We start from the raw sequence: 11596 nt of genomic DNA, 5'->3' as shown, positions 1-11596 counted from the left end.
TGTTTACGCAATGAAGTATTTATTATTATTATTATTTATTATTATGTAAAGGATTAACAAGTTTTATAATCTTGATCTGATGAATAATTAATCCAAAATGACCAACCAATTCTAAAACCGTTATAGGCTCTAAATAACTTAGAACGGTCGCCATTTTGAAACTTTTCATTATAATCTGCTGGTCTACAAACATCCTAGATAAATATATCTACTTTTGCGTCGTATAAACCGATTTGAATTATCAAATAAGACAAGTAGTCAACGAAAAACTCCGCAAAGTGTTTTTTTCGAATTAAATTATACTTGTCAAATAAAAAACACAAGACTATTTCTTGTGTAACATTAAGTAATGGGATTAAACAAACCTGACTCGGTTAAGTGTCCGGGGACACAATAAACTGTTGAGAGAGAGCTCAGGGCGCTAATTGCAGTTAGTTGAGCGTGCACTAGGTGTAATTACTTTGTCACCGGTATACATTAAATAGAATATTTAACAACCAGCTACTGCACCGTCTAAAGCAACGTTGTCGACCAGTAGCGTCTCATACACTACAGCGAGTAGATCGCAAGCCGAGGACATCGTGTCGAGCGTAGCGAGCATTGATCACATCTGGAGTAGTCTACTTGAAAGTTAGGCGACCTTCACCTTAACCCTCAGAGCAGGAGTAGGAGAAGGGGGAGAAGAAGGAAGAAAAAGAACACAGTCAGCCGCCGGGCAGCGCGTGGAGAGGTTGTGGGCGAGGGCCTTGCGATGAAGTAAGTTATGTACCAGATGTTTACGCATTTCCTACCTATAACTCAAAACCTAGTAATGTAATGTGTTATATTTACCATGCTTTACTTACGATTACGCAGTTCCATCTCATTCAATTGGCTTGTTATCATTCTTATCGCTTTAGCACGTTTTTACAATCGTAATCGCGTGCTTTTTGTTAGTGTCTAGTTGCACTCGTGAAATATTCCAAACTGAATTTAGTGTCTTTGATAAGTTGGTTAAATACATCTTATTACTATTATTTTTGTGTTTTGCTTTATTTATTTATTAACTCGTTCTTTGCCCTCGCTTAACTAGCTATTGATATAAATAAAAAAACGTTTGATGTACAATTATTATTGTGTTTATTTGTCACATACAGGGTTTCGTGAATTATACTGCCATGGGCACATAAAAAATTATATCCTACATATAAAAGTTTTGGTGCATGTTAAGTTTGAATTTATACAAAAATCGGTTTGAATTTTGAAAGATTTGGAATCATAAATTGTGTAGATCTTACTTGAGTTCAAGTCCAGTTTTACTTTTTGTGTTCCATTGACATTTATTCATCTTCCAATCATCCTTGTCGGTTTAGTGTGGATTTAGTACTGGCAATGTTGATCCTTGAAGATTTCAGAGTTCTGATTGCCATCCAATATTCAAGTGGTCATCCTCTAGTAAATGTCTATTCTGTTCTTAAAAATCGAGATTTACCAATTTAACACGAATAATAAAATGTATTACTGTATTTAATAACTCAAATGTTGATTAACTTTGTGTTTTTTAATAAATTTCTTGATGAAAAAGGTTCTTCTCAGTCTCATATTAAGTCATGATTCAAAAAAATAAATTCCATTATTGTCCATTAAAGTCACCAGCTGATCTAAATTCACTTTATAACTCCAGGTGTTGTAAACTTACTTTGCATAACAATCTCCTTGATATTAAGATTTCATGTATTCTGTTGTATGTGGCCTAAAGAAATTACTTTATTTTATCTGATGATTCAATTTTACAATAGTTTATGTATTTCTATCTTATATGTATGATCATTTGTTTTATGTTAATTTTAACTCTAAAATAGGTTGCTAGTTTATCTTAATTTTAAAATCTATTGATTTATATATGTTTACTGTAAGTTATCAAAATTGTATGGGTGTATGTTCTTCTTCTTGTATGGATTCCTGTATGTGTGTGTGTGTGTGTGTGTGTGTGTGTGTGTGTGTGTGTGTGTGTGTGCGCGCGCGTGTGTGTGTGTGTGTGTGCACATATGGTATAAACTCCTTTACCTATTTATTAATCTTTTATAAACAAACATAAAATAATATTAACTATTAACTTTTCAAAACAAAACTGTAATATTACATTGAAGTTTAATAATTTTCCAAACAAAATTCCAAGTACTTTATAGATAGTATTCCAATACTTAGCCTGGGTATGGTATGCATTATAGAAAATACAAACAATTTTCTTTACGTTATTCCGGTTACACTCAAGGCAGTACTTTATTTTATTTTATTTATTCAATCACAAATCTTGCAGTTATTTGTTTTTTACACACCATAGGCTTGTGTAAGTGTAGATGTCCTGTGTACTTTGTTATTATCTAACTATGATAGATACTTTGTTAGAGTTATCCATTAATAACAAGTTTACTAAAGAATCTATAGGTAGTCTAAAAGTTTATTTACGGTCTATTTAGGTAAAGGTCAATTAATTAACAGTTGGCAATGAATACTTTTAAACCCTAGTCTGGCTTAGGTAGGAAAGATGGTAGCTGCAGTTCGTCATAAGGAATTCTCAGTTAATGCAAGTTGGCATATCACAAGCTGATATCCAGTCAAAACCACATAGTAAACTCCAAATTTCTTACATACGCTAATGCTAGAACTTACAAACATGTGCAGAGCTCCCAACTAGTTCATACATAACTCCCAACGAATGCCTGCAGTACAGAACATTACAGAACTCCCAACTATTTCGTATTGTACACCATCACTCCCTAAAAATATATGTAGTACAGAAAATTACAGAACTCCCAACTAGTTCATACAGTAATACACACCCTACGAATGCGTGCAGTACAGAACAGTACAGTACTCCCAACTAGTTCATTCATACATCACGCCATAAAAGTTTCTTTAGTACAGAATATTACATAACTCAAAACTAATTAATATGGTACATTACTCCCTACAATTTATTTTTAGTGCAGAACATTACAGAACTCCCAACAAGTTCATACAGTACATCATCCCAAAAAATTTATGTAGTGCAGAACACTACAGAACCCCAAACGTATTCATACAGTGCATTACTCCCAACGAATGCCTGCAGTACAGAACATTACAGAACTCCCAACAAGTTCATACAGTACATCATCCCTAAAAATTTATGTTGTGCAGAACACTACAGAACCCCAAACGTATTCATACAGTGCATTACTCCCAACGAATGCCTGCAGTACAGAACATTACAGAACTCACAATTAGTTCATACAGTACATCTATCCCGAGTGTCTGCATTACAGAAATGTAATAGATACTGCACAATGTTGCTGTATAGCACTACCGACGAGTATTTTTGATTACACGAATGCTTACATTACATCACTCTCCACGAGCACCTACGGGTACATTACAGAACTCCTCACTAGTCCCTACATTACAGCGCTATTCATATTACAGCGCCCACTATAAATGTATAAACCACAGCATTTCCATCTTGTATATACAGTACAGTGTGTCCCAGAGATCTTCAATAAATGGAGATAATAACTCTTGAATGGTTTCATAGTTTGTAAACAATTCTGTAATAATTTGAATTAGAATTGTACCAGTACTCTCTTGGGCATAAATATGTTTTACTTGCTTTATTTAATAATTGCTCCGGTGAACAGAGTGTCCATCAATATTGTTATTTCATAAGTAATATTTAAAATAATCGTAACTAAAACACAACTTTGAAAATGACGTTCTAATTTAACTGAACAAGTTATGTAGAATGGGGCTTAAATATATTAATAATGTAACAAGTTACTATACGTGATAATCGATAAAAATGCTATAACAGTTTTTACAAATATTTTAATGCTGCCCAGAAACACGTGCTTTGCAATCTTTTGAATTATAACCATTTCTAAATATATTTTGAAAGGGAGATCAAGAAATACGAGTGGTTTTTACTGTTATTTTATGCTCTCTACATGTCGCATATGACAACGAGTACTATTTTACTTTTATTTGTGGTAAACATATGCATATTACTAGGAAGTTGCAAAAATTGACCAGTTCTGATAAAAATGTCATAAGATACTCCCTAAGTGTTTTAAGTTTGTATAACGACTTGAATTGTAGATATTAATATCCCAGAATATTAATATTTAAATTATCAATGAGACATCCAAGACTGTATAAAATATGTTTTGATTAGTAAGCTCCGAGTGAATATTCAGTACAATTTATTACTAAATTGTTAACTATTAAATATTATCTGGTTTGTCTAAAATAAAAATCATAGTTCTAAATAAAAATAATGGATTTATTTTACACTGGCAAATTAATAAGTTCAAAGTTTCCGAAGATTCATCATACTACTTTCCACAAAGAATTGACAAACCGTTTAGTAATTTTAAAAGGCCCTTTGGCAAGATATAAAAATATTAATCAAATATATCAAACTAAAAATAGCTCTCTTCTAAAATAAAATAATAAAGTTTTAAAAATAAAAATCAAATACCACTTGGAAATAACTAAAATAAAAATGTTCACAATCTCACAATCTAATTTAAAATTAAAACCCAATATATCCCCAATATGTCTGTCCCAAAATTTTCATTTAATTTAAGTTTTAATTAAAAAAACAAAAACCAATGTAGCTTTTACAGTTTGCTAAGTGTTTTAGCTATGTATTTTTAATAACGAGCATTAGTAGAATAATGTAATGCCAAAAATGCTTCTAACGGTTGCTTTGGGGCTAAAAATAAACATCGTGGTTTCTCAATTTATATTTATAATTTCTTAGAGTAGAAAGCTAAGCTGCAAAGGTATCTACTTATTTTGAGATTTCAAAAATTTTCTGATCTAGACTGTGCACACTATTACAATACCATATTAGCACAGCAAATTATGATACCTAGTTCTACTTGTAGCGTGAATAGTACAATTAATATATAAAATTTAATAAATTATCAATTTCATGCTTTGATTCGATCAAATGCATTTTTATTAAGTGTAATTTTAAAAAAATAGCATTGACAACTAAATAAATAGTTTAATTTCGTACATGAACATTATCTAATACTCCCTTGATAAAACTAAATACGTGTATATTGTACCGAATGTTGTGAGTTATAATACATTATTTAAATACATTAATGTTTGGTAAAAATTACTGACAGATATCTCAATAGAATGTGCATACATTTCAATTTTTATTTTCGTTCGTAGACTTAATGAATTTTACTGGTTCTCGCAGTCGAGATATTTTTCACTTATATTTGGCAAACAGGCCAATTTGAGTTGATTAGATATGTCAGAGTAGACTTGCCAGATGTACCGCGGGCGGTATCAGTGATAACAGCCATGAAGTCAGTGATAGCGGGAGGTGCACTTCACTTCTACACTTCACTACATCGGGTACTTGTAACACTGGCGTATCTAGGTTTGGGTCTAAGAGGGCATAAGAATATGTATCCGCCGGGACTCGAACCCGGATCACTCACTTGCCACCATTACACCACAGAGACCTTACTTTTTACGATTCAATTATATTGTATTTGGCCGTATCTGTCACATATGCGTTTAAATAACCAAACTAACATATGATCGGAAGATATATATATATATATATATATATATATATATATATATATATATATATATATATATATCTTCCGATCATATGTTAGTTTGGTTATTTATATAACCAAACTATATATATATATACAGTATATATATACAGTATGGGTTATGTATATATATATATATACAGAGTGAGTTTTATGTCCTGGCACACCTGAATATAATTTAAACGGCCCTAGATATCTATGTGAAACCTTGACCCTACCTATTATAACATATTTTTTTAATTTTTCAAGGTGTTGCAAATTTTGCCTCCCTTTTCTAAAGGGGGGTAAAGGGGGGCAACTAAAAGTTTTCAAATACAAACCCCTATCATGTGACCCCTCATTTTAAAGGGAATAAAAAAAGAAATGCAATAATGCAAACTAGAGGTCTCTACGTTTATTTTAACAGATTTTATGACAAACTTACAATTGAGTAAAGGGGGGCAACTAAACATTTTGAAATACAAACCCCTATCATGTCTCAAGTTCTTACACACGTCTAGTACACTGTCATACAGCCGAAGGTGAATAGTTTGTAACACCTGCTACATTAAAACAAGTAACTGTTTTTAGAATTTGCGTTAGTGTTGACTCATGTTACGATAAACAGGACAAGACAGTTACTGATTTTATTATTGTAAATTTGTCATAAAATCTGTTAAAATAAACGTAAATACCTCTAGTTTGGATTATTGGATTTATTTTTTTATTCTCTTTAAAATGAGGGGTCACATGATAGGGGTTTGTATTTGAAAATATATAGTTGCCCCCCTTTACCCCCCTTTAGAAAAGGGGGCAAAATTTTCAACAACTTGAAAAATTAAAAAAATATGTTATAATAGGTAGGGACAAGGTTTCACATAGATATCTCGGGCCGTTTAAATTATATTCAGGTGTGCCAGGACATAAAACTCACTCTGTATATATATATATATATATATATATATATATATATATATATATATATATATAATATGAAATATGAATGAACAAAAATTCCCCCCCTTTTTAAATAGGCTACTGGATAACTTTAAGTTTTAAAATTTCCACCCCTATCTTGTGACATATAATTTTAATGGCATATTTAATTAATACATAAAACATATTTACAACGTTCATAGCAAAAGTAATGGGCAAATAACCCCTTACATCTCAGGGTGTAAATTAAGTATTGATACGCCTGGATATATTCCAAACGGATTGAGATATCAATGTACAACCTCCACCATACTTGCTACAAAACTTTTTTGGGAATTTTGAATTATAAAAAAATGTTTCCCTCTCTTTTTAAAGGGAGCACAAAGGAGAAACTTTAAAGTTTCAAATTGCAACCTCTATCCTGTGACACGTTATTTTAAAGGTATATTCAACCGAAACACAACGATATGAACAAAACATCGCTGCAACGATTCCAGCAAAAGTTATGGGCAAATAACCCATTACATTGTAATGCTACCTAGAAAAAGACACCAAAACCAAACCATGCAAGAACGAAAGAACCAAAACTATGTACACCAGAAACATTAGTACTACGTAAAGGGATAGGATGGGCACCTCAAAATCGTACTTAAAAAATATCACGCAGCCATCGTGTTGAAATGCGCAAGACATTGGCATTATCCCTACAGATTATTATTTTTTATGTTATTTGCCCATGACTTTTACTAGAAACGGAATAGAGGTGTGTTTTGAAATAAATAAATGTTATACATTATATATTCTATATATATATATATATATATATATATATATATATATATTATATTCTTTTGTTTATTTATACTTACGTTGTTTGTATTAGTTGTAATCCTTTCTTTTCAAAGTTGTTAGTATTTTAGGTTATACTTTTAAAGAAACTTTATTTTTATTCTGTCATTAATATAGCTTTTATGTAATGGTATGTAATATAAGGAAGAACCCTTCTCAGCACTCTGAGTTGTAGTCTTGCTGGGAATTTTCCATACGAATAAGCTTTGTTTTTCTTGTATATACTAAGTATGTGGAATAAAGTGGATTTGATTATGTAAGATTAAAAGTTCTGGCCGTTTAAATTCATTTCCGGTTTAATTTATTTACGCTTCCTCAGTATCCGTTGTCCTGATCAAGAAAATATGTACATATGTTAGTTTTCAAGACCCAGTTGGTTCAAAAATCGTCTGCTACCGGGCATTTCAATCCACTTCCGGTCGAAGATAATTCAAGTGCGAAGAAAGAGCGATAATCGATATCAACCGTTGCGACTGTAATCGATTCATAGAGTGTTGAGAGTGATGCGCCGCCCATGTGACGTAGACAGGCCGGTTCACAGCGCTACCCCCCCTCGACACCAATGCAGTGGCGAGTGAAATGCCGGTTCAAACGGTTTCATTAGCAGCGCTGCATAGCCTTCACAATAGTAGCCTAAACGTTATATCAATGATTTAACCGCTTGAAATAAGCCTCAGAATAAACGTAAATCTTCTTTACCACTCCTCGAGTCACGTACAGTTCGAGGACTTTAGCTGCGCGCGTGACCTTGAGTGTGTGGTGATAGGCGGGAGGGGTGGCGGGGTAGCATTATGCGCTGCGTCCCGAAAACATTTTCTGTGACTCATGGGTAAAACCCTCCTTTCAGGAATCGTATTGAGCCAAATAACTCATCACACTCACTACAATCAGTCTGTTTTGTGACAGTGCTGATTTTTTTGGAATTAAATAATAAGAGAATACAAAATAATAACAATAATAGGACTTATTCTTGTTTTAAACTTATTATAGTGTTCTTTAACGTGTTTTTAAAAATAACGTATTTGTCAATACTAATCTGCAAATCGAAATCGTGAGTTTAAAGTCGTTGAAGAGATTGTTGCGCCTTCATCTCTGCGGCTAGCACGTAAACGCAACCCGCCACACAGATAGCGTTTATTTGTTGAAAGGGTAGTATTAGGACCCTGCGAGCACAGCTAAATTCCTCCAACTGTATCTAAGGAGAAAGTGACAGGGTGTGAACTCGGCGCGCCAAAATTCTGGGAATCGTTACAGTCTCCCAGATGTTTCCCCAACTGTCACAACACAGAGGTCCACCGCTGTTGGGTGGTCATTGCTCTCATGACTCGATGAATAACCTGCTATTGCAATTTTTGAATTCCTTGTGATCAAAATATATTAGACGCTACTTAATTACGATACTAGGAACGCGATCATGCTAAAAAAACTTCAGGTTTTACCTTTATGTTCAGGTGGTTTTTATAAACTCATTGTCATTGCCTATTTTAAATTAAATAAAAAAATGCATTACTGTGTATTATTAATTTAATTATTTTAAATATATCAACTAATGCTAGAGCTATTTTAAATTAGCTCTTTATTATAACATCATTAATACACACAAAAGGGCTTTTTCTTACGTGAACGAGTTCAATCTTTCAAAATTAAAGAAAATCAAATAGGATAAAGACACAATCAGAGGAAAAAGACGTAAAAAGACGAAATATCTAAAAAGTCTTACATTTTTGTAGAGAATAAAAGAGGGCACTTAGTTTTATTTTTATGAAGAATGAACGTTGTCGAAATTTTAATTTTAAAATTCTATAGACTTTTATTATAATTGACTGCGCACTGTTTTTTAAAAAGGTATTTTAATAGTAATTGAAAATGTTTTCATCATCAAACAGGTGCTTATTATTTCACCGCAGCCTACGGGTAAGGTTGAGGCTCCATAACTCCCTAACCAAAAGGTCATGGGTTCGATTTCCCGGAGGTCAATAAAAAATTCAAATGGCTTTGAACCGTTTAAGCTTTAACAGGATTGGTATTCATTAAAAATATAATAGCGTCAAAATAAATCCTGAAAAGTTTCTGAGTAAGACTGGTTTATTCATTGTTTTATCAAAAAACAAACTCTTTATCAGTCAATGTTACAAAGTTATGTTACAATTAGAATAACTTGTAAATAACACTGACCAACTGCGACACGTCATGGGAAAATTACTTTTATAGCGCTGTAAACGATACTGTGCTCGTTAACTCTCGTTTAATCGTAATAAACTCTCGTACACTCGAGTGTTCTGACAGTCCACTAATCAAGTAATTAATTGCCCACAACTTCGTTTGTACTGTCATGCAGCGTACTTGATATTAGTTGTATTAAACAGGACCGTTTCGTTTTTTAACCCCTACGAAGGTTCCAAATGTCTCAGTTGAACTCGAGAACCAGTTTAATCCGCATCAATAGTAAATACGATTACCAAATTTGGGTTTAAGTTTACAAAGTTTATTTGCAAAGTTACTCATTATGTTATTCAAATAAACGTTCCTTAATAATCTAAATCCTTAATGTTTCCTTGTTAGAGCAAATAGAGTAATAAATTAAAGAAGTAATGTAAATTCTTTGTTTGATGTTTATTTTGACGATGGAAGGATTGTGAAGAAAACAGGATTTTCCGGACATTTACCATCGTTCAGTGAAATAAAAAATCAGTAACACTACGTTTCGAGATCTGCAATCTGACCTCTTCTTCAGGTAAACAACTAACATAAAACATAAACATAGTTTGTAATTATGTGTTAGGTTAGTTATTTACCTGAAGAAGAGATCAGATTACAGGTCTCGAAACAAAGTGTTACTGATTTTTTTGTTTCACTGAACGATGGAAAATGTCCGGAAATCTTGTTTCCTTCAGTAAAGTAAAGATGCCTTATTTTACCAGTCGAAGTTAGGGCTATGAAGCCCTCTATAACACTTAACCTGGGGACCTACGGCTTCAAGGGGGCACAACCAACGGCCGGTAATTTTTTTTGTAATTAGATTCATTTAAAAAAACGTTAACGTATTTATAGACTATAATGGGTGAATGAACTTCATCTACATCCAAACAGATTCATAATGCTATTCACACTGTACAACAAAATGTAATGGTAATTTTAATAGGTATGAAGATACATCATATAGTTATCGAGGGAAGTATTGATTCAATGTAAATGTTGAGTTTAGCTCCAGTTCACTTTCCTCTTAGTGTAGCGTCTGGAAGATTCCAGACGCTACAGATGATGCACCAGATAAGCAAATGAAAATGCCTAATCAACTAGATTACACTATATTTTTATACTTTTTAGTCTAGGTGCCTCTAATGGCGAAACAGGGTAAAGAATTCGTTTGGAGCTTCTCCGTTTCCGAAATATGTAGATCTCTTCAGACGAACATTTCTCCAGATTCCAGGATTATACTCATAAACCACGTACCCCATTTTCTTATTCTCGATATAACAATAATTAAAAAATTCAATAGTTTTTACTTCTAATTTTAACTAATACTCATAATATTCTAGTTATTAATAGGTTTAACTTCTTGCTGTCAAAGATTTAATATTTCAATACATTTAACAGTTTACAACTCTGAAATTTACGATCAATCAATTTACGTAACATTAGTGACGTAATTTAGTGATGTGTCTGAAGAAGATAGGCTTGCTATCGAAAGGCCTCACAAATTAAAAAGTTATCAGCATTGCTTGGTGTTTTTCAAAGTAGTGATTGAATTAACGTAATATGTTTGTTCTGTGTTTTTCTCGTTAAAATCATGTTTACCTATCAGACCAATGTAAAGTGTTAAAGTCTATTCTATATTTATTATTACTTTAAAATATTGATAGTATTATTGTTATATTGTCATCCAGCTCTGAGCATGTTGGTCTAAAATCGATTATATAGCAAACGTGCAAGAAAGCGAACTAAAACAATATTGCAAATAAGGCCAGCCCAAAAACTAAAAATAAAACGAGATATAACTTCAAAATGCGTATGTTGCAATCCAGTGTAATTAATTTAATCTTATTCATCACTACCACAATTACGTTAATTTTATTATCATTCTATTGAGATGGTCTTATGCTACAATTTTTAACCAAGTCATAATTATTCTTCAGATGATTTTGGAAATTACTTGATTATTTTTCATATAAAAACCTTTGTATCACTGTATTTGTCGGTATTAATTAGTTGAATTAAATATCCTC

The 11596-nt window shown here is 32.4% G+C and overlaps 1 protein-coding gene across 1 annotated transcript in view; it reads left to right on the top strand.

Annotated features, from left to right (window-relative positions):
- The first annotated feature begins 657 nt into the window (after positions 1 to 657).
- Positions 658 to 11596, top strand: part of LOC124367842 (G-protein coupled receptor Mth2-like) — a 128879-nt gene continuing 117940 nt past the window's right edge. The window contains exon 1 of the mRNA XM_046824996.1: positions 658 to 756. Within this exon, the coding sequence (XP_046680952.1) occupies positions 752 to 756 (5 nt within the window). The 5' untranslated portion in view covers positions 658 to 751. The remainder of the gene's footprint in view (positions 757 to 11596) is intronic.

Source organism: Homalodisca vitripennis, chromosome 8 (assembly GCF_021130785.1).
Source record: "Homalodisca vitripennis isolate AUS2020 chromosome 8, UT_GWSS_2.1, whole genome shotgun sequence".
Taxonomy (NCBI): domain Eukaryota; kingdom Metazoa; phylum Arthropoda; class Insecta; order Hemiptera; family Cicadellidae; genus Homalodisca; species Homalodisca vitripennis.
The sequence above is the reverse complement of the archived record's forward strand: the minus strand, read 5'-3'. Positions and strand labels throughout refer to the sequence as shown.